At 42.1% G+C, this 24,554-nt stretch overlaps 1 protein-coding gene across 1 annotated transcript in view; it reads right to left on the reverse strand.

Annotated features, from left to right (window-relative positions):
- Positions 1–24,554, reverse strand: part of LOC124803179 — a 97,216-nt gene that overhangs the window by 17,189 nt on the left and 55,473 nt on the right. Inside the window, exon 4 of the mRNA XM_047264363.1 lies at positions 2,329–2,517. Coding sequence (XP_047120319.1) covers positions 2,329–2,517 — 189 coding nt within the window. The remainder of the gene's footprint in view (positions 1–2,328; positions 2,518–24,554) is intronic.

A 24,554-nucleotide genomic window follows, 5' to 3' on the forward strand; every position in this document is an offset into this window, starting at 1 on the left:
GCCGTAATTGTTTAAATATTCCATACTGCCTTGTCACCCATAAACTGTTTAAATAAACAGTACTCTATGCAGCGCAGTCAATTTCCTGACAAACTCTTTAACTAAATAAATAAACTATATTACAAACAGCGCCTTGTATCCCATAAATTATTTAAATAAACAGGATTCCACACATTGTCTAAATTGTTTAAACAATATTCCATACATTGCATTCGATTTCCCACCAAATTCTTTAAATAAATAAATAAGGTATATTCGATACACTGCCATAAGTAAATAAACAATATTCCACACACTGTCTAAACTGTTTAAACAATATTCCATATACTGCAATTGATTTCTCGCCAAATGGTCAATCAACTGGGTCTTTTTCCCACCAGTTTCCACGTGGTGGAAGGGAGGTGGAGGGCTGGAAGGTTTCCTAGAGGGGGAGGAGTTAATTAATTGATCAATTTAATTAAGTAGTCAATCAAATTGATATCAAAAGTGTGGTTTCATCGGCGAGTCGATTCCCAGAGGGATGGGTGAGGAGCAGATGGAGGGAGAGGTGGAAGAGGGGGAGGCGTTGGGTTGCAATAAGTTAAGGACCTGTTACTCAAAAGGAAGGATTATCCCTATGGTGGCATAATCTGTCAATCAAAAGGATGGGTTATCCCCAAGAGGACTTAATTCTCTTATCAGAACAATAGGTTAAGGACTTGTCAATCAAAGGAGAACAATATGTTTGTCCCTGATGTAGGCAACCCACGATGTGGGGTGATGTCGTTGTTGCCCTACTACTTACACTATCTAAGTTCAATTACAACAGCAGAACTATTTAAAGAACCAACCATAGTGATCTAGAATTTCGCTCTCTATTAAGAAAGCAACTAATTTTGATTAAGACTACTAAACCACAATTAATACCAATACAACAAAAACTTAACACAATTTCTTATCTAAAACCAAAAATTCAAGCGACCACATGAACACTCAACGAAACTAAACTCAGTGAACGAAAGTTTTATTGAAATATTTCACTACAAACAATAAGAAACGTCAGCTGAAAACTAGCGTACTAAATTTAATAAACGGCTTCAATGCTAAACAACTCCAAAAAAAAGTGGGCGAAAGTTTCCGAAAGTTTATTAAACCGTTATTTCGCCAGAAACAGCACGAGACACCGTTGAAAACTACTAAATTTAATAACTGAATAACAGTGCACAAACAACTTTGTCAGGACTTAAAGAACCGCTACAGCTGCAACTGCATGCTACGAAATATAAACACACTGCTAATATTTGGATGAACGACTGAAAACTACTAAATTTAATATTCAAATACGGTACACAAACAACTTTATCAATACTTTTCGATTACAGTTACAGAAATTCTTCCAGTTTAGTGTTACTGATATAAAGGTAATCTACATGTTGAATTACATCTCATCATTCTCTTCACCGAGAAAATTTTTTATAATCTTTGTTCTTTCGACAACTTCAATGCTACGTTGCAGCTTTTTCTACATGTGATAATACTTACTTGTCTACAAAATAGTCTCTTTCACCTGTACTACAATATTAGCCACAAGAAATTTCCATACCCGAGCCAGATTAATTACTTCTGGATGTCCTAGAAGATTCCAGTAACCTGTCATGTATTCTGGAAGGGACTTCCCATAGATTTCTTTTTTTCCCTTTATTCTTTATAATACCTCTTAACCTCGTATGCAACTTTTTCGGTTCCTTCTGTGCAACGAAATAAGAACTTCCTGTTTCTACGGTTCAGGTTTCACTTTCATACCATACTGCGTTCCATCTGTACATTTTAGGAGTAATTCCAGCATTCCATCTCCGTATTGGTCACCAGTCGAATTTACATGCTGAAAAAGCTTCCTTATAGTTCAATAAACAGCGTCACTTTTATTCCCTGTAGCCTGCTGCCTAAGAAATAGATATCTTCACTTTTTCTGTTACAGTGTCTCCGTAAGTATTGATGATCAACAAACCGACAGGTTCTTTCTCTTTTTCATCTTAGCTCTGTTTACCTTATACCCAGATGCTGAATAATTAGGCCGCTTATTCGACTGGAATGAATGGTAAAACACAATAATTAACGCTAATAGTGCTTGGGAGATGTTACAGTTCCTATGAGGCAAATCAGAAGATGAAGACTGTGCTAATATTCGAAATCTGGGGTCACACGAGTTGAAGGCTGAGAGAATTTTGTACACGACTGCTATTACAGAAAACTTTGTTGCCAACAAACCAAAACTTTCATTAGTATCAGTGGCATCTTTTCATCTCAGCTTCGCACTGACTGTTGTAAGCTGTTTGACTGGCAACTTACGTGTATGTTGGGGCGTCATATATTTCTCCGTTGTCGCACTTGTAGAGCGATGGGATCAGTACGTTATTAGCGTCGACTGTGCAGACGTAGTAGATGCTTGGATTGGTGGCCAGTGCTCCACTCTGACCCACACTGGCACAGGCAGGGACGGGGGGACCGCTCGTGCAGACTGGATCCGACGTCAGAAAGCTGAAACAGAATGCGCACCGGCCTATGGAGAAAGCCGCCCAGAACCACTAGTGGCGCAGCGGGGCTGTGCTGATCGTCCGTAAACATGCTGCGCGGAGTAGAATGGGAGTTTAAACAGCCCTTTACACTTCCGACTAATCAGGATTTAAATGAGTCGCGGGGAAGATATATAATCAGAAGAATAAATGAAATTTGTGAAACGTAAGACCCGCAATAAACGAATCGCCAATCCTCTGTGCTTTCAGCAATGGCGATAAGAAAGTTCGGTTTAAGTTAAAAGAAAATAAAGAATTAATTGAAATCACAATAGTCAGTAAAAACTGAAAAAAATTTGCGAATTTAGAAACGAATAAAGAAAATTAACGGTCGCCAGCTCAATACGTAAATAAAATTGCTGTTCTTGTATTCAGTGATTTGTATTACTGGTAAATTTATGTAAGAATAGTTGTTTTTTATCAGGCGAAAATAGCACGATATTGTTAAATATTACATTAGAACAGTTTCAAATGCATCTGTCACAGTGGGCAAACATTTTTCAATCACATCGTAAAGCATAGAAACAACTTAGTGATAAACAGAGAACAAAAAAAATTCGAAACTTTCCTTTATTAATATTATTCTCTTCATTTGATTTGAGATTTCGTACTGGCTTGCTTGGTTGGTTGTCGCTTTGCTCTTGGTTACGTTCGGGTGACTGTGCGTTTCCAACTGCGACAGAGACCAAATATGTTTGCCTGCGAGAATGCAACATGAATTTGGACCTGTTTTATAATCTTTCTAACAAAATGTGCAAACTGATTAAATCCTGAAATTTACTATGAATTTCTCTAATTAAACAAAGTGGTCCCTATGCGTTAACGACCTGCCTACTAATGCTGTTGATGAAATTGCCCCTGTGGATTAATAATTTTCGTAGCAAAGTGATACTGAAATGAAAATGTCTTACCTTGTAATGTAATTGCTTGCAAACACGGTTATTGCTGTTCTCTGTGCGCCAGCTGCAAATTACTAACTACATTTGCTGAAAGCTTAGTGCAATGCTCCAGACAACAAGTAAACCTTTTTTACACATCATTGAGTTAGACACTCTTTTAAATAAAAAATGACTTCGATCGAGGATGTGGACAATGCTCTTAGGTGAAATATCCTTTTAACAAAATGTTTTTTAAACTGATATATTATTACTTGTATGCAATTCGTGTTACAACACTCATTAACTTTGGCAAATTCTTACGCTCACAAATGTTAGACAAATCATTAATAAACACGAAAAATACCTTACACTGAAAATTACTCAATCTTTAACGAAAAATCTAAACTTTCCTAATATGGATGTCTCATTCAACGATGAATGGTAACTACGCGCTGCTGCAGTGTCAATAAATAAAACATATTACCTTCATTCCTTTTCATACTCTTTTTCGTTCTAAATCATTAATCAAATCCTGCACAACACACACACACACACACACACTTGTACTCTGCCCAGCATTAAAGTCTGATGTTAGTTTCACCGAAGTTCGCCGCCCGTCCTGTTTTAGTCCGCCGAGCCTACGACGTCCGACATCCGTAATGAGGGGTGGCCACCCAATCCACGACGTGTGGGCGTCGTTTCACCTTGGGTTCGCCACGTGTTGAAGAAACTCACCACAGCACTCCTCGAATACCCGATAAGCCATGCAGTTTCCAAAATTCTCGTGCCGAACCTCCGTGACATCACAATCAGCTCTCGGCCAAACTCAGTTTGATCGCGCGCCTTCGCCATTCTACACAAGGACCACACGCTCATTGATACTATATTAACAGTGCGTGTGTCTGACTAGCAGTCAGTCTTCGGCAGGTGACGCTGCTGTTGCCTGGATGGGTTTATATCGATAGCAGGTCGGTGGTCATAATGTTCTGGCTGATCAGTGTACATAAAATTCGAGAAATGACTTCACTGAGTTGTTGATCTCATCATAACTGCAACTTTCTCTGTTGCTTATTAACAGTTACTGAAAACAGCTTTACACGATTACTACAATAATTTACTCAAGACTTAACGAACAATTCTAAGTGATTGCAGTTGCGTAAAATGAAACCAATTTATCGTTGAAAAAATAGCCAAATAATATCTTTTACTGAATTTTATTCTGTTAAGCACTGCTTTTGAAACTGCTGTTCAAATTACCAGACGTAGTCACTTTGGTTGATCACTGTCTTTATAAGCAATTGAAACTTTAATTATTGTTACTAGTTTCAGCATTGCAAAAAGTTACTCACTGTTTAGTTATTTTACTTGACTTCAGTTTTTTATAGAAAAACATAGCTAATGCTTCTCATTCATTAGGTCTTTTGCAGGTCAGTAATAATGGATAGAAATGAACCTATTTTACTAAATTGTCTTAGGTAGAACTGATACGCTCAATAATGTTCATGTCTGGAGAGTTTGGTGGCTAGTGAAAGTGTTTAAACTCAGAAGAGTGTTCCTGTAGCTACTCTGTAGCAATCTTGCTATTATCCAGTCACAAAATTAGGTAGGACGCTAGCTAGTCGTATACAAGGCTAATCGGATAATTGGTTAGATGTTACTTCGTGTTGAGTCCTTGTCGGTGTATGTAAAGCATTCTTCGTTGTCAGTGTTTGGTACAGGCTCTTCTTACAGCTAAACGATAAATAAAATTGAATTCGCAGTACTCTTCGCGTTAACGGGTATCCTCCTGCAGTGATTGTACTGAACACGCTTAATGCGTTAGACTGTGCCGGGCCACATCAAACTTCTGTCCAGCCATATTTCAGAAGCGTGGACTTTCGACCACGTCTCACAAGGGAACCTCCCCATCGCACCCCCCTCAGATTTAGTTATAAATTGACGCAGTGGATAGGCCTTGAAAAACTGAACACAGATCAATCGAGAAAACAGGAAGAAGTTGTGTGAAACTATGAAAAAATGAACAAAATATACAAACTGAATAGTCCATGTGCAACATATGCAACATCAAGGACAATGTAGGTTGAGGAGCGCCGTGGTCCCGTGGTTAGAGTGAGCAAATACAGAACGAGAGGTCCTTGGTTCGAGTCCTCCCTCGCGTGAAAACTTTACTTTCTTTATTTTCGCAAAGTTGCGATCTGTCCGTTCATTCATTGACGTCTCTGTTCACTGTAATAAGTTTAGTGTCTGTGTTTTGCGACCGCACCGCAAAACCGTGCGATTAGTAGACGAAAGGACGTGTCTCTCCAATGGGAACCGAAAACATTTGATCGCAAGGTCATAGCTCAACCGATTCCTCCACAGGAAAACACGTCTCATATATTCTATACGACACTGGTGACGGCATGTGCGTCACATGACAGGAATATTTTGTCGACCCACCTAACTTGGACACTTGGCGAATGGGTAAAAAGATTCTTCTACCTTGCCCGATTTAGGTTTTCTTGTGGATGTGATAATCACTCCCAAAAAAGTGATGAAAACATAAGAGTTTGTCACATAAACTGCAACAAATGAATGCAACAGTTTCACAGTCGCACAGTTTTCCCTGTGCTCTGTCAAAACATACGTTTTTTTACGTTTTCAAATGTTTCCGTGTGTAGACCGTCAAATCCTGCATATGTCCAAGCAAATCTAAACATGTCCTGGAATTTTGGAGAGCGAAGTTGATTATGTGTGAGTGCCTGAACTTTAATAATTGTCTGAAAATAAAAAACTAAGCTTTTCACTCAAGAGAAGATTTGAACCAAAGACCTCTCGTTCCGCAGCTGCTCACGCTAACCACGGGACCACGGCGCTCGTCAGCTGCCACTCTCCTAGATGTTGGCTACCTTGCGCATGGACTACTCAGTTTGTATATTTTGCTTATTTTTTTCATAGTTCCACACAACTTCTTCCTGTTTTCTCGATTGATCTGTGTTCAGTTTTTCAAGGCCTATCCCTGTGCCAAGTTATAACTAAATCTGAGGGGGGTGCGATGGGGAGGTTCCCTTGTCAGCAAACACACCGTATCGCTACTTTCTCTACCGTTCTCTGCACGCAACATGACTGTTCAACCAGACTGTTTAACATCTCAACACCATTCTACAGTGTACTGCCTGTGCGCTCGCACGCTCAGCGTTAATTGGATCGAAACTCCATTATACTCTTTGATAACAACGTATGACCCTGAACAAACCAGCGTGTCTACGTACAACTAGCTTACGTTTATCATACGATATTGCTGTGCCTGTGTTATTAAGAAGTACAATACAATGCTCCCGCTGATATACGAGGGTTGTCCAGAAGGTAAGTTCCGATCGGTCGCGAAATGGAAACCACAGAGAAAACCAGAAACGTTTTGTTTGTAACAGTTAGGTACACCTTCCACCTACTTCTCTACATGGTCGCCGCTCCAAATTCGAGTTTTGTCGTAGTGTTGTATCAACTGTCCAATACCCTCGTCATAGAAAGCAGCCGCCTGTGCTTTCGGCCAGTTATCTGCACTGGTCTGCAGCTCGTTGTCTGTGGAAAAAGTTTGTCTTCATAGCCAGCGGTTCTTGAGAGCAGAGATTAGACTCAGGGGGAGACAATTACGGACTGTATTGTGGGAGATGAAACACTTCTCATCGGAAACACTGCTGGAGCGTCTTCACTGCCCCTGCAGTGAGCGGCTGAGAATTGGCACGAAGAAGGAACGGCTCGACAGTTGTGTTATGTGGGCTGCATGACACAGGCGAAATCTCTAACCAGGCCCTCATACTTGGCGGGAGACTTTACGTGCTCACTGTTCACTGAAAACTGAAAAGAGCGACGCAACACGATCGACGGGCATACTAGAGACACTGGCCAACACATCTGTGCAAAGCTTTACCGGCTTTTCACAATGGTTTCCATTTCGCGACCGATCGGAACTTACTTTCTGGAGAACCCTCGTACGTGCAAGTCCGAAGGAACAAGGACTTCGGTCACTACAAGCACTGCGGCAGCCATAGGCGCTGCGGCAAGAAATACATGAAATGTATTCGCAGTTGTGAATACGGACAACCCTCAGCTGTATAATGGAATGACGATGAAAATTTGTGCCAGACCAGGACTCGAACCCGCATTTCCTGCATTACGCGAGCGGCCGCCTTCACCTCTCTCGTCATGCATTCACGACTCACAGCGAGACCCAAACTCGTCGTTCGTGCGTTACAACCTGCACACGTACACATCATGTAACTCCCTTTCAGAGGGACGAAATTTTAATTGAAAGTCGCTGTCTTTTATCGGCGGATAAATACGATTTTACTGTGCCTGCGTTGTTCTAGAAGTACGATGCATTGTACTTTCTGACATGTATGAATGTCTGAAGAAACATTCGACCGTTCTTCCTCACTACATAGGCACTGTAGTATCGTACAAGGATCACTTCAAAAGAAATGCACACTAGCTTTTTTTTAAATCCATCTTTTATTCCACATGTTTGAAAGTTTTACAGTGTGTAGATACATCCTTTGGGAACAATATTTTCATTTCTCCACATAATTTTCATCCCTCTCAACTGCCTTACGCCATCTTGGAACCAGCACGGTAAAATTCTGGACCAACCTGTTGGAGCGACTGTTTGGCAGCGTGCACAAGGGAGTCATCATCTTCAAACCTTGTTCCACGAAGAGAGTCTTTCAGTTTCCCAAAGAAATAATAGTCACATGGAGCCAGGTCAGGACTGTAAACGGGTGTTTCAGTGTTGTCCATCCGAGTTTTGTGATCGCTTCCATGGTTTTTTGACTGACATGTGGCCGTGCACTGTCGTGCAACAGCAAAACATCCAGCTTTTGCCGATGTGGTTGAACACGACTCAGTCGAGCTTGAAGTTTCTTCAGCGTCGTCACATATGCATCAGAATTTATGGTGGTTCCACTTGGCATGATGTCCACAAGCAAGAGTCCTCCGGAATCGAAAAACATCGTAGCCATACGAGTAACTTTTCCAGCAGAAGGTGTGGTTTTGAATTTTTTTCTTGAGTGAATTTGCACGATGCTACTCCACTGATTGCCTCTTCGTCTCTGGTGAAAAATGATGGAGCCATGTTTCATCACCTGTCACAATTCTTCCAAGAAATTCATCTCCACCATTCTCGTACTGTTCCAAAAGTTCGCTGCATATCGTTTTTCTTGTTTCTTTGTGAGCCACTGTCAACATCCTGGGAACCCACCTGGCACAAACCTTTTATAACGCCAACACTTTCAGTATTCTGCAAACACTTCCTTCCCCTATCCCAACGTAGCGTGACAATTCGTTCACTGTAATGTGTCTGTCAGCAGTCACCAATTCGTTAACTCTCTGCACATTGTCTGGAGTGTGTGCAGTACGAGGCCTGCCGCTGCGAGGACAATCCTCAATAATGCCGTGCGTGCTTTCATCACGTAAACTGCTTGCCCACCGACTAACTGTACTGCGATCGACCGCAGCTTCTCCATACACCTTTTTCAACCTCTTGTGGATGTTTCCCACTGTCTCGTCTTCACGATACAGGAATTCTATGACAGCATGTTGCTTCTGACGAACGTCAAGTGTAGCAGCCATCTTGAAGACATGCTGTGATGGCGCCACTCACGGGAACAGGCCGAACTAAGTTTGAAAACAAGCGGGAAGGATGTATCTACCCACTGTAAAACTTTCACACATGCAGAATGAAAACTTTATTTTTACAAAAATAGTGTGCATTTCTTTTGGAGTGACCCTCGTATTTACCCGTCGATACTGGACAGCGACTTTCAATTAAAATATCCTCCCCTGAACGGGAATTACATATTGTGTGTACGAATACAGGTAGGAACGACATCTGGAAGTATAGGTCTATCCGTGAGACGTGCACGAATAGGTAAAGTGGTTAAGGCGACTGCTCGCATAAAGCAGAAATCCGGGTTCGAGTCCCAGTCAGCCACAACTTTTCGCTATAGTCATTCCGTTACACAGCTGACAGTTGTCCGTGTTTGCAACTGCAAATACATTTCATTCAATTTTATAATAGGAAACAGTAGAATATTTCATCATTTCATAAGAAAAATATTAGCACAATTAATTCAACCTCTGTTTGACAGAAAGAGACACATCACAACAGCAAAATCGAAAGGAAAAAAATTAGTAACACACAAAGTTGTATTATAAGTTCTGTCACACACTGTTGTTTATGTGCGCCATCTGCACGATCGCGTATCAGGTCACTAAGCCACACACCAGTCTGTGGATTAATTTTTCTCTGCTTTCAGTACACAGATTGTGTTAGAAATTCATCCCCCGCTTTCAAATAGTGATAGTAGTTCGCTATTTAGGTGTCGAGTTGGTAATTGGAGTAGTCGATGATATACATAAATTTATGTAAAACTCGAAATTTCCGTATTCGTCCCAGGCATTGGTTCCTGATACACTGATATGACATTATGTACATATACCGAAGAGCCAAAGAAACTGGTACACTTGCCTAATGCCGTGTAGGGCCCCGCAGGCATGCAGAAGTGCAGCAACACGAAGTAAGGGTACGAGAGGGTGGAGATCTCTTCTGAACAGTAATTGCAAGGCATCCCAGATACGCTCAGTAATGTTCACGTATGGGGAGTCTGGTGGCCAGTGAAAGTGTTTAAACTCAGAAGTGTTCCTGGAGCCACTCTGTAGCAATTCCGGACGTGTGGGGTGTCGCGTTGTCCTGCTGGAATTTTCCAACACCGTTGGAATGTACAATGGACATGAATGGATGCAGGTGATCACACAGGATGCTTACATACGTGTCACCTGTCAGAGTCGTATCTAGACGTATCAGGAGTCCCATATCGCTCAAAATGCATTCACCCCACATCATTACAGGGTCTCCACCAGCTTGAATAGTTCCCTGCTGACATGCAGGGTCCATGGATTCATGAGGCTGTCCCAATACCCGTACACGTCCATCTGCTTGATACTATTTGAAACGAGACTCGTCCGACCAGACAACAGGTTTTCAGTCATCAACAGCTCAGTGTTGGTGTTGACGGGCCCAGAGGAGGCGTAAAACATTGAGTCGTGCAGTCATCAAGGGTACACGAGTGGGCCTTCGGCTGCGAAAGCCCATATCGATGATGTTTCGTTGAATGTTTCGCACGCTGACATTTGTTGATAGCCCGGCACTGAAATCTTCAGCAATTTGCAGAAGAGTTGCACTTCTGTCACGTTGAACGATTCTCTTCAGTCGTCGTTGGTCCCGTTGTTGATGGATCTTTTCCCGGTTGCAGTGATGTCGGAGGTTTGATGTTTTACCGGATTCCTAATATTCACGGTACACTCGTGAAATGGTCGTACAGAAAAATTCCCACTTCATCGCTGCCTCGGAGATGCTGTGTCCCATCGCTCGTGTGCCGATAAAAATATTACGATCAAACTCATTGGAATCTAGATAACCTGCCATTCTGGCAGCAGTAAACGATCTAACAACTGCGCCAAACACTAGTAGTCTTATATAGGCGTTGCTGACCGTAGTGCCGTATTCTGCCTGTTTACATATCTCTGTATTTGAATGTGCATGCCTATACCAGTTTCTTTGGCGCTTCAGTGTATCATAGAAATAATCTAGGTTGTTACACTACTGGCCATTAAAATTTGTACACCACAAGGTTGACGTGCTACAGACGCGAAATTTAACCGACAGGAAGAAGATATTGTGATATGCAAATGATTAGCTTTTCAGAGCGTTCACACAAGGTTGGCGCCGGTGGCGACACCTACAACGTGCTGACATGAGGAAAGTTTCCAATCGATTTCTCATACACAAACGGCAGTTGACCGGCGTTGCCTGGTGAAACGTTGTTGTGATGCCTCGTGTGAGGAGGAGAAATGAGTACCATCACGTTTCCGACTTTGATAAAGGTCCGATTGTAGCCTATCGCGATTGCGGTTTATCGTATTGCGATATTGTTACTCGCGTTGGTCGAGAACCAATGACTGTTAGCAGAATATGGAATCGGTGGGTTCAGGAGGGTAATACGGATCCCAACGGCCTCGTAACACTAGCAGTCGAGATGACAGGCATATTATCCGCATGGCAGAACCGGATCGTGCAGTCACGTCTCGATCCCCGAGTCAACAGATGGGGACGTTTGCAAGACAACTACCATCAGCACGAACAGTTCGACGACGTTTGCAGCAGCATGGACTATCAGCTCGGAGACCGTGGCTGCGGTTACCCTTGACGCTGCATCACAGACAGGAGCGCCTGCGATGGTGTACTCAACGACGAACCTGGGTGCACGAATGGCAAAACGTCATTTTTTCGGATGAATCCAGGTTCTGTTTACAGCATCATGATGGTTGCATCCGTGTTTGGCGACTTCGCGGTGAACGCACATTGGAAGCGTGTATTCGTCATCGCCATACTGGCGTATCACCCGGCATGATGGTATGGGGTGCCATTGGTTACACTTCTTGCTCACCTCTTGTTCGCATTGACGGCACTTTGAACAGTGGACGTTACATTTCAGATGTGTTACGACCTGTGGCTCTACCCTTCATTCGATCCCTGCGAAACCCTACATTTCAGCAGGATAATGCACGAACGCGTGTTGCAGGTCCTGTACGGGCCTTTCTGGATACAAAAAATGTTCGACTGCTGCCCTGGCCAGCACATTCTCCAGATCTCTCACCAATTGAAAACGTCTGGTCAATGGTGACCGAGCAACTGGCTTGCCACAATACGCCAGTCACTACTCTTGATGAACTGTGGTATCGTGTTGAAGCTGCATGGGCAGCTGTATCTGTACACGCCATCCAAGCTCTGTTTGACTCAATGCCCAGGTGTATCAAAGCCGTTATTACGGCTAGAGGTGGTTGTTCTGGGTACTGATTTCTCAGGATCTATGCACCCAAATTGCTTGAAAATATAATCACATGTAAGTTCTAGTATAATATGTTTGTCTAATGAATACCCGTTTATCATCTGCTTTTCTTCTTGGTGTAGCAATTTTAATGTCCAGTAGTGTAGCTCGTCAAATAGGACGTATGTTGGATAAAATGGATGAGCGTGGGAACTGAAAAAATGGCAATTGAGAAGAAAGCAGAAGAAAGCACTAAAAAATCTGAACAATGAATTGAGGAACTGAACTGAACAAGCAAGAGAGGATTGAATGATGTACCAGTGTGAGGAACTAGAATAAGCAGAATCGAAAGGAAAATCGGAAGACATGTACAGAATAGTGAATCCTTAATAAAAAGAGAATTAAGGAAAATAATGAAACAAGGAAGGCTAAATAAAAATAGGAAAGCACAGTATGTACAGGAGAGGAGTAGAAAATTTGGAGGGGTTATGCGGAAGAGTTATACAGTGCAAGGTTAATAACGCCAGGCTGGTTTTTGAATATGAACTGGAACAACATGAAGAAGACCGAGGTCCAAAGATATTGAAATGGGAATTGTATAAAGCCATCCAGGGTCTTTGCGAAAATAAAGGATTGAGCTGTGATAGAATGCCATCTGAGGCACTGAAGATCTTAAGTACAAATTCAATAGCCTGATCGACTAAGGTAGTAAACATAATTTGCGGCACAGAAATTTCGCCTCAAGATCTGCTTAAGATTATCATAGTACCTACTACCTAAAAAGTACAAGCAAAAGAATGCAAAGATGATAGGACATTAATTTTATATCATGTTTCACAGGCTGTAACGAGAGTCTTACTGAGAAGAAATGAAAAAAAAATTGAGGAACATACTGGTGAAGACCAATTCAGGTTCAGAAAGGGTAAAAAAATAAAAGATGCTATGCGTTGTTTGATGATGATTGGAGAAAACTGTTAGAGATGAACAACGAGACATACACAGGGTTTCCCAGAAGAAATGATCAGTATTCAGGGATATGACAGCAACGATCATTTGAAGCAAAAAATTTCATATGCTCTATTCCGAATTATTGATTTTTCGTATTATTCAATACTTGTTAGATTTGCATACACGGTGACAATTATTGAACTATATGAAATAAAATAGTACCAATTCTGAACGGTTTGCGTAGGACGTTCAAACTGCACGGTTGGCCGCGGGGCCATGCATGCATGATTTGGTTTAGCGATGAAGCCCACTTTCATTTGGATAGGTTCGTCAATAAGCAAAACTGGCGCATTTGTGGGACTGAGAATCCGCTTTTCGCGATCGAGAAGTCTTTTCACCCTCAATGGGTGACTGTGTGGTGTGCAATTTCCAGTCACGGAATAATCGATGCGATATTCCTTGATCGCACGGTGACTACCGACCAATACATGAAGACTTCGGAAGAGGATTTCATTCCCATTATCCACAGTGACTCTAATTTCGACAAAATGTGATTCATGCAAGACAGAGCTCGACCGCATCGAAGCAGGAGAGTGTTAGATGTCCTGGAGGAGCAGTTTGGGGACTGGCGTACCCAGAGGCCACTAGCATGCGCCTCAACTGGCCGCCATATTTTCTGGATCTGAACACATGCGACTCCTTTTTTTGTGGCTATATTAAAGACAAGGTGTACAGTAATAACTCCAAAACCATTGCTGAGCTGAAAACAGCCGTTCAGGAGCTCATCGACAGCATCGATGTTCCGACACTTCAGCGAGTCATGCAGAATTTCGCTATTCGTCTGCACCACATCATCGCCAATGATGGCAGGCATATCGAACATGTCACAACCTAAATCCGAATATCTGTAGTGACGTTTACATGTTAGTAAGTAAATGTCGTGTGACTAGGGCCTCCCGCCAGGTAGACCGTTCGCCGGGTGCAAGTCTTCAAGTCTTTCGAGTTGACGCCACTTCGGCGACTTGCGCGTCGATGTAGATGAAATGATGATGATTAGGACAACAGAACACCCAGTCTCTGAGCGGAGAAAATCTCCGACCCAGCCGGGAATCGAACCCGGGCCCTTAGGATTGACATTCTGTCGCGCTGACCACTCAGCTACCGGGGGGGGGCGGACGTTTACATGTTGAATAAAGTGTGTGCACGCTGTAGTTTGCAACTGATTTATGTTTTTCTTCACATAGTTCAATAAATGTCACCCTGTATATATAACGGTTAGCATGAGAGGTGACATAACTTTTACATGCCTTTTGTGACCAGTCCCCTCTCATTTTTGCCGTCTTTATCATCGTTTTTATTGTGTCTCTTTGAGAGAAGAGTGAATAAAGTCATTGTGGGCAATGCAGTGAGTACTGACAACTGTAATCACACGTGGTGTGCGACTCTGCATGATTCCTTTGCAACACTGTTAAAGCCCGTCGACACGCAACGATCTGTCTGCGCAAATGTCTGCGCACATCATATCTGCGCAGACAGATCATTGCCTGTGGACAGAAGATTTGCACCAACTTGAGGTGTGTGCAAACCTGGAAGTTGGAGTATGAGGTTTGAGCGAAACCTCTCAAATCTGCGGGTTCAAACCACATCTGCGCAGACAAGTTGGAGCGTGTGGACAGGAGATCGCCGCAAATATGGAGCGAAACAGCTGTTTGCTCAGTCTAGTGTTTGTATTTGTGCGCACAGGGCATTAAAATGGCTGATACTCTTTAGTGTTCTCGAGAGTTTGTAAGTGAATTCATTGAAATATATAGAACCACCCATGTTTGTGGAAGATTAAAAGTAAAGAATATAGTGACCGAGACAAAGAGACAGCAGCAATTGAAAAATTGCGGGCAGTTGACGCCTCGGCAAACAGAGAAACAGTAATAAAAAAATTAAAAAAAATCGTTGCGAACTGTTTACCGAAAAGAGTTACCAAAGTTCAGAATTCTAGAAGATCTGGTGTAGGAGTAGATCAAGTATACCAGCCAACATTATGGTATTTTGATCTGCTTGGCCAGCCGTTCATGAGGAGAAATTGCCCTTCTCATACAAGTATTTTTTCTCATAATATGAGGGGTTACAAGCTTTAAGAGATAATTATAAGTTTCGACATCCATCTGCAAATAATTTCGCCAGTCGTTAGGTTCGCCCAGCAACTCTCGCAGTAAATTTACGTGAGAAAACTGCTTTCGCTTTAGCAGCCACTGTTTACACCATTTTGACCGCTTTCTCTGTTTCCTGCGGTTGGTCTGAATGTTTTTTTCAACACAAGTTGTGAACACAGACCACAACAGAACTTCCTCCATTTCTATATTTCAAAGAAACTGAATTAAATTTTTGACGTTTACGGGGAGCGTAGTCGCTTGTCACTGATATTTCTTTTCTACACCGACAGATGGCGGGCGAGCAGTAGATTGAGGTTTGTGTCGTGTGAACACACCACATTTGCAACGATCTTTTGCATGTACAGACATCTGCGCCGATGTCTGCGCAGACAGATCGTTGCGTGTGGACCGGGCTTTAGCCTTCAGTTGGGTGGTCAGTGAAGCTACAGGCGGCCTGACTCCAGAGTGGCCTTCCTGTGGTGTCACCGCCAGACACCACACTTGCTAGGTGGTAGCTTAAATCGGCCGCGGTCCATTTAGTACATGTCGGACCCGCGTGTCGCCACTGTGTGATCGCAGACCGAGCGCCACCCTGGGTCACGCGCCGCCCATCGCTTCCCGTGACCAGCTGTCCTCCGCCATGGAACTCTTGCCCGCTCCGGACCACATGGCGTCTTCGCGCGTCGGCTACCCCGACGCAATGGAGGTCGACCCTTCGGCCACTCCTGTCTCTTTACGGGCGCATACACCGCATGTTGACGTGCACCCTGGACTAGGTTTTCAGGCGTTTCCTAGCTCCCCTCGGACCGAATGGCCGGGTGCGGGTGGCACAGCCTCGCCTGTTAGGCTCCCCATCTCATCGCATACGTCAACATGGGGTCCTCCCCACGGCGGGCGGAAGCCTTATAACACGACCGTTCGCCGATTTGCGGGGGAGGAATGTGGTGTCACCGCCAGACACCACACTTGCTAGGTGGTAGCTTAAATCGGCCGCGGTCCATTTAGTACATGTCGGACCCGCGTGTCGCCACTGTGTGATCGCAGACCGAGCGCCACCACAAGGCAAGTCTGGGGATACGGACTAGCACTCGCCCCCAGTTGTACGACGACATTGCTAGCGACCATACGGACGAAGCCTTCCTCTCATTTGCCGAGAGACAGTTAGAATAGCCTTCTGCTAAGTCCATGGCTACGACCTAGCAAGGCGCCATTAGCCTTACCTAGTTTGAGAGTTATCGTATAAATGTCTCAAGAAGAAGCTGTATTCATCAAAGAATAAAAGTTAAGTATAAAGCAGCTACGTACTTTTCTTGCTACCATTCAATAGTTATCCTGTTCCAGACTTGACGCCAGTCGGCGTGTGTGTACTCGTGCCTTTCTTTCGGCTCCCTTCCCAGTGTGGCGTAGCAACCTTGTTACGCCACAACACTTCCTGCGGGTTCTTTAGGATCCGCAGACAATAGCGGCCGGCCCGTCCGTCTGCGCATGCGACCCGAGTTCCATTCCGGCCTACTGTACACACTGTGGAGCGATTGGGACGGCGACGGTCCGGAACCGGTGTAATTGATTTCGACAGTCTGGCGTCTTGGCCTAACTTGGTCGACGCCACCAGAGAATGACATTTCCGACCTTCCCAAAGGCTGACGCTAGGCGACCCGCTGGGTGCGACTCTCTGGCACCGGTAGTTCGATGAACTTTTGATCTTATATGTGTAGCGGGGGGCGTGACTATTCCCCCTCGTCAGCGTAGATGTAGGAAATCGATTGGACACCGCACAGTGAACGCTCTGTGACGTCTGAGAGCCTCGTAATGAAATTGGCGTTACAACATCCCATTGGATGGATATGTGTCGCTCGTCAGTTTCGTGGAATTTTCCACTGCACCTTGAATCTTACGAGTGGCGCATGACCCCGCGGCCGCCGTCAATTGGAACTTTCGACAATGTTTGGGATCACGGATGGCTCAACTTGGAAAGTGTGAGCGCGGTGCACATTGGAGAGGGCACTCTGGATCAAGCTCCGACGCTTCTTTCTGATACACTCTCAATCTCTCGCACTACTTCACGCGTAACCCACTGTGGACAACTTCGTGTTCAGCAGGCCAGTCTAAAGGCAGGAAGACATCTGGAAAAACGAGGTTGAAAGGACCGGGGTAGGTTGGGCTAGAATAAAATGTCAAAGAGGTTAATTGGCTAAGACGCATACTTGCACGCATTCGCCCAAAAATAAATGTACATGTCTTCTATCTCGAAAACCATTCGTAATAGGACACATTTCCGTATGATGAAGTTTTTTGCTTCAAATCAGCTTTCCTGCCACATCCATACATGAAGAATAACTGACAGGTAAGGCCACAGAGGACACATGAGGCACTGTAATTAGAGCAGAAAGGATGAAGATTATAATGTACACGGATGATCAAGCAATGTTAGCGGAATCAGAAGGGCGGCTACAGTAGATGTTGAAGAGTATTGCACGAATGGGCGAGCAGTGTGGAATGAAGATGAACACAGGAAAGACAAAAGTGATGACAGTAAGCAACAATGAAGCTCCAATTAACATGTTGTTTATTTGGTTTGTGAATAAAAACCGCATTTTCTTGCTGCACTATATTTTATTTCTGCCAGACGCATTTCGCTGTTCTCACCTTAAGACATCATCATTGGGATCTAGAAAGATACATATTGGCTTTTATGTGTGTTATTTGTAGATTATAAAACAGTTCACATCTCGTTTTTTTTATGTCCATAAGTGATTGCTTTCAGTTTCTCGCGTTTTTGGTTGCATCTGCGTATCCTCTCATCTGGTCACATGCTGGAGGTCTATTTACGACATAGGCAAATTTTTATGTTCAGAACTTTCTTCTTCCCAGTTTTCACCTTGTTTGTTCTTATTGTTTTGCTGCACTATTAGTCTTCTGTCACTATTTATAGATATTTGATCTAAAACTGTGATTTAAAGACGTAACTACTATGTTTTATCCTGTTTGGTTTGTTTACATACATGTTGCCAACCTAATGAAGTATATGCTGAAAACTAACATTTATTCATTTCTGTTATGTTTATATCTGTAAGTGCGTGTGTGTATGAGAGAGAGGGAGGGAAAGAGCATGTGCATGGAACTTTTTTTTGTGGGGTGGAGGTGATTGTGGTTATTCAGTGTGAGTTGTAGAATGTTGAATATGTATGTAATAGCTGTCAGAGAATGGTTGAAAGTTTTGGTGTTCAACTGATTTCAGTTATGGTTGAAAAGTTTTGTGGAGAGGTAATGAATGTATTCTTTGATGGGAAAAATACAGAACAAGTACAATCTTTCTTGTACGTGGGAAATTTGTTGGTACAGGTCGGAATCTTATACAAGAAGTAAGATGGAGGATATCAATGGTAGAAACAGCTTTTGGAAGGGTGAAGCGGTCAGTAAAATCTAGAAGAAATCCGGTCGAATTGAGATTGCTAAATGTTATGTCTTGAGTGTAGTGTTATGCTGCAGTAATCCATAGACAGTTAAACTGTCAGACTTAAGAACGAAGAATTAATGAAGAAAATGTGGGAAGATTGTAGATCGTTGGAAGTGAGCAGAAAGAGAATGAAATCTGCGTAGAAACTGTCTCCTTCAAAGAATTATGTAGGGAAAAGTGGAAAAAATGAGAGGAAGAAGTAGGGAGAGAACAAGAATGATGGACAACATTAGAAGAGGACGAAATTACGAGCGTATGAAGGAATATGCTCAGAACAGGACACGATGGAGAGCCTTCAGTTGAAACCTGTCATAAGACAGATACACTAAGAAAGGAGTAGTTACAGCAGTGAATGGTCTGTATGCACCAGTTGGTTGCGGAACCACTGCTGTAAGGTGGGTCGACGCTGAGGCATGACCGAGTTGTAGGAACCAACCGCCGTGTTTGTACGTGCGGGTAATCACACTTTGAGTAGCGTTGTCCCATTTTTTGCTGTATCAAAGGGCACTGTTCATCGTGTCTGCAAAGAGTGGTGCTTCACTTATGACAGAAATTACGCAACAGACCAATGAGGATGAGTTACCACTCTGTCTGCAATATACTGATTTTGAGAAAACATTCAATTCGGTTCTAACGGCCTTGAGGAAGAAATTATTTTGCCCAGTGATTGAAGACCAATCGGTCAAAAATTTTCTTACGGTCGTTGCAGAGAGGACAATGAACAACGTGCTAATAATCCTGACCGATGGAGGACGAGCAAGGATGTGGTGAGGACGTTTAAAGGTCACTTTTTCACGTTGTTCTGGAGTAAATCGGAAACTACGGACTCTAGGACTAATAGTCAGAGTGGTGCAGGAAACTGAAAATTTGCATATTATTAAAACGTTGCTTCAAATGTGTGAAATTAATGTTTATTGTGAAATGAAATGAGTTAAAACCAAATATTGAATACCTGTGCCGCAACTAAGTGAAGTAGAGCCATATTACGGAAGAAATTTTGTTCTGGGCATGTGACAGAGTAGAGGGCAGAAGCGTGACAAAAAACAAGTCATTACAGATAATAAGAATAGTGCAGACATTTTAGGTTGGTTGATTTTTGATGGGGTACTTGATGAGGGTGAAGAAAATGTCATTAGGGGCAGGAGTAGTGTACAGAAACCACATTTTGTAACAAGTGTGTGCTTTCAACGTCTTTTTTGAGGAGCAGTTGTAGGTTGCAGTGAGAATTATTTCATCATTAGATAAAAAAAGGTTGTTAGAAATAAGCAGTACTAAATGTCTCGTTAGATTGAGGCTTAATAAAACACCTACATTAACTAAATATAACTTATTTGTCATCATTTTAAAAATAAAAGTATTCAGGGAAATTGATTTTTTATTTTAAAGTGTAATTAGCGCTAATACTGATGACGGTGTGGGGACGGGGGGGGGGGGGGGAGGGGGGGAGTTACTAGCTAATATCTGATTGCACTCAGGGGTAATGACCCAAGAAGGATTGGGAACCACTGTCCTTGACGAAATATTCAGATCCTTCAATTAGGAACATGAAGAAAAAAACGCTTTGATGGATGATGTCCGAACCACATTCTTTGGTTTGTTGACATTCTACCGTTTACTTGTAAGACAGTTAAGCTTCAAAAACAAGCAGAGGGACTCAAGGAGTAAAGCAACCTTAAAAAACAATCAAAATAATAGGAAAATAATGTATACAGGGTGGTCCATCTGAAGTTTCGGATGAGATTATTTCGAAAACAATACATCGGGTAAAAATAGTTGGTAAGACAAGTTCGTAAGCTGAAAGGGGGACACCAAATGGTACTACACGTGGCCCCCAGCCTCCTCCCCCTTGGGTGGGGCGGGGGGCAACTTTTAAATCTTAACCCTCGTAATACCGTGGGGTCTATAATGACCCCAGGCCGTAATTTTCTGTAAAATATACCTTATTTCCTATTCCTAAAAATTATGAAAAATTCGGACTTTTCCTGAATTAAGTAATGGGTTCATAATATATTAATATAACTTTTTGAAAATAACTTTGTTTTGGAGAAAATCAAGAGAGAACCACTGAATACCATTGGGGTTAAATGCGACCCCATTTTTCTCTGGCGGTATTATTACCCAATAATCCTGCATTGAATCCGTAACTGTTTTTGTATTTCCTTTGTTTTATTCTTGTAAATCTTGTTGTAACGTGTGATTGTTGCCAATACTTTATAAGCCGACAGTTATTTGTTCCATACAAGTGGAGACTACTATCGTGTGTGTTGCATTTAGTGGAAAATGTCTCGTCATCTTTCCGAAGACGAAGTGCTTGAAATATTACTGCAGGATAATCCTCTATCTTTAGAATCAAATAGTGATATCAGCGATATAGTTGCTGATGTCTCATGCACTGATGGAGAAATTGACGTCTTATAAGAGAATATTCCTCAATCAGACGGAAGTTCAGAAGAATATTTGGACAGCGCAGATGTCCTGCCTGAACAGGAAGTAACACGTATTTATGACTGTTATATGTAAGTACCCGTTGAATTTTTGTAAATGTGCGTTAGGGTCTAGTGCCAAGACATACCCTTTGTATTTTTTATTATTTTTTTTATTTTGTGTAGGTCTAAAAACAAAGAAGAATTGTGGCACAAACACGAGTTGAGAAGAGCTTATGGAAGAGAAGAGAGATGGAATATAATGCGAGTAAAGCCAGGTCCAACAAAATTCGCAGTGAAAAATGTAGACTCCATATAATCAGCTTTTCAGTTGTTTCTTAGGAGAAACGTTGTTGATGTAATTCTAAAGTGGACTAACAAAGAGGGTAGTCTTGTTTGCGGTAGTAAATGGAAACCAGTAGATGCCATTGAACTGAAGTGCTTTATCGGTGTCTTGGTTCTAGCAGGTGCTTACAAGGCCCATAATGAAGCAGTTACACGTCTGTGGAACAAAGAGGATGGTAGACCCATTTTTAGTGAAGCAATGGCTAGAAATCGCTTTACGCAAATTTCAAGGTGCATCCGATTTGATGACGCAGATGTGAGACGTCACAACCGTGCTCCTGCCAATCTGGCTCCCATTAGGGAAATATTTGAAATGTGGGTACACACATTTCAAGAAGCATATGTTCCCCACAGCAACGTAACAATTGATGAATAACTTGTGCATTTCGTGGTAGATGTCCACTTCCACAATATATTCCTTCAAAACCAGGAAAATAATGGTTGAAATTATCGGCTGTACGTGATAGTGCAACGTCTCACGTTCTGAATCTCCAAGTTTACACTGGTCGACAAGAAAATGAATCTCGTGAAGTTGGTCAAGGCAAGAGAGTTGCTTTAGATATGGTGAAAGGCTTAGAAAACAGTGGCAGAAATGCAACAACTGACAATTTTTTCACTAGCCTTAGTTTGGAGAGAGAACTTCTGAAAATCAGTCTCACACTCTTAGGAACAATTAGAAAAAATAAAGGAAAACTACCACAAGCGTTCACTCATAACAAAGGTCGATTCAAATATTCATTTATTTTTGGATTCCAAGAGCATGCTTCAATTGTTTCATATTGTCCGAAAAAGGGAAAAGTTGTAACTTTGCTCAGTACAATGTATTCAAGGAAGGAAGTAGAAGATCATGAAGAATGCAAGCCAGTAGTGATTCGGGATTATAATAAAACAAAATCAGGAGTAGATACCATGGACAAGCTGGTTAGAACATACACTACAAGGAGGATGAGCAGAAGGTGGCCAATGGTATTATTTTACAAAATGATTGATATCGGTCCACTGAATGCATTTATCAGATGGCTACATCTTACACCACACTGGGCAGAAAGAACCAACTACAAGAGACGAGCATTTCTCATAGAATTATGAAAGCAGCTCGTCGAAAGAAAGCCAGACAAAATTATTTCCACAGTACTTCCTCAATACTACAGACAAAAAAAAGAGGAAGATGTCCGTTCTGTAAAAGGTCTGAGGATAGAAAATTCACCGATAAATGTTCAACATGTGGATGTTCTGTGTGTAAAAAGCACTCTGCAATTTATTGCTGTAAGTGTATTGCGTCATAAATGTCATTTCGGAATTTAATCAAAAATGTTTGTAGTTTCATGAGAATCGTTTGTAAATTTTACGGAAATAAATAATTTAAAAAAAATTGCATTTTAATTTAATGTTATGTCACTGCCATCATGTTTTAGATTGTGGAAAAAATAAGGAATGTGATTTTATTCTACCATTATTAAAACCATCCTTACTAAAAAATAAAGTCCGTTGGGGTTACTAAAGACCCCAATGGTACTCAGTGTAACAAAAAAAATCGGTATTAGAAGGGTTAAATGGAAACACATATTTTTTATTGCAGATTCGGATTCTCCATAAAAAAGTAATCAAGTTTTGTCTGAAACATTTTTTAAACCATTGACAGATGGCGCTGTAATCGAGAGAAAGGTAAAATTGGGGAAGAATCATTTATTTAGAATTATCCAAGAAAGATGCATCAAATCGATAAAAAATGTGCACCAATTCTTTCGTTACGCCAAATTAAGCTATTTTTGTACAAAATGTACTGTATCCTACTTTTAGCGTTACCCAGGAACAACGACATGGACGTAGTAGAATGATGTTCCCATAGGGTGCTTCATTAGTGTGAGTCCCCTTGCCTCTCACAATTTGGAGTGCTTAATTAATGAAATTAGCCACGAAGAAATTGTTCAAAATTATCCCCATTTGCTTCAATGCATAAAGTCAATCGTCTGCGAAAGTTGTCCACAGTTTGGAGCAGCACAACCAGTGGTATGGCTGCACACGCTCTTCAAATGCGTTGCTCCATATCGTTTCGGTTTGTTCACTGTTTGCAATAAACAATATTTTTTAAATAACCACACAAGAAAAAATCAGGAGTTGTTAGGTCTGGTGAAACTGAAGGCCACTGAATTGGTGCGCTGCATCCTATCCACCGACCAGGGTACCGTAAATTTAAAACGTTCCGCACATTTTTAGGACAATAGGGAGCTGCTCCGTCCTGTTGGAATCACATTCGTTGGCTAGTTTCTAAACCAGCATCTTCCATTAGCTCCAGCAAATCATTGTGGAGAAGCTGTAAATAAGATTCTCCAGTAACATTTCGGTCAAAAAAAATACGGTCCTATCAAGTAACAGTTTAAAATTCCACACCAGGCCATAAACGACCATTTTTGTTGATTGTCAACGGGTCTGTGCCATTGTCGATTGACAGGGGACCAATAACGACAAACATGACGATTTAATTCGCCATTGTTTTTGAATGTGGCTTCATCGGCGAACATAAAATGTCTAAAAAAAAAATCATTGTCACCTCTTATCATTTCCAAGGTCTATCGGCAGAAATGCACGCGTATTTGCATATCTGTCGGCGTTTATGTCTATGTCAGTGTGATGTGATACGTATGATATTTATGTGCCTTCAAAATCCCAAGACAGTTGATGTCGATATTCCAGTTTGTCTCTGAATCGCACAACTACTCATATTGGGATCCAGTTGAGCACAGGCGAGAACGGCAAGGGTACGAGCATCATTTTCATTGTATTCGTGATGACGAGGTGGACAGCGCATGTATCCATTTCAAGCTCGTTGAGTGCAATTTCGAATAATGTTTTCTCTTGGATGTCGTTTGTTTGGGAAACGATCAGCATACCATTGCGCAGCTGCAGCGTTATTGTTATGGCATTCACCTAAAATTTCAT

This window comes from Schistocerca piceifrons, chromosome 6, assembly GCF_021461385.2.
Source record: "Schistocerca piceifrons isolate TAMUIC-IGC-003096 chromosome 6, iqSchPice1.1, whole genome shotgun sequence".
In the NCBI taxonomy this organism is placed as follows: domain Eukaryota; kingdom Metazoa; phylum Arthropoda; class Insecta; order Orthoptera; family Acrididae; genus Schistocerca; species Schistocerca piceifrons.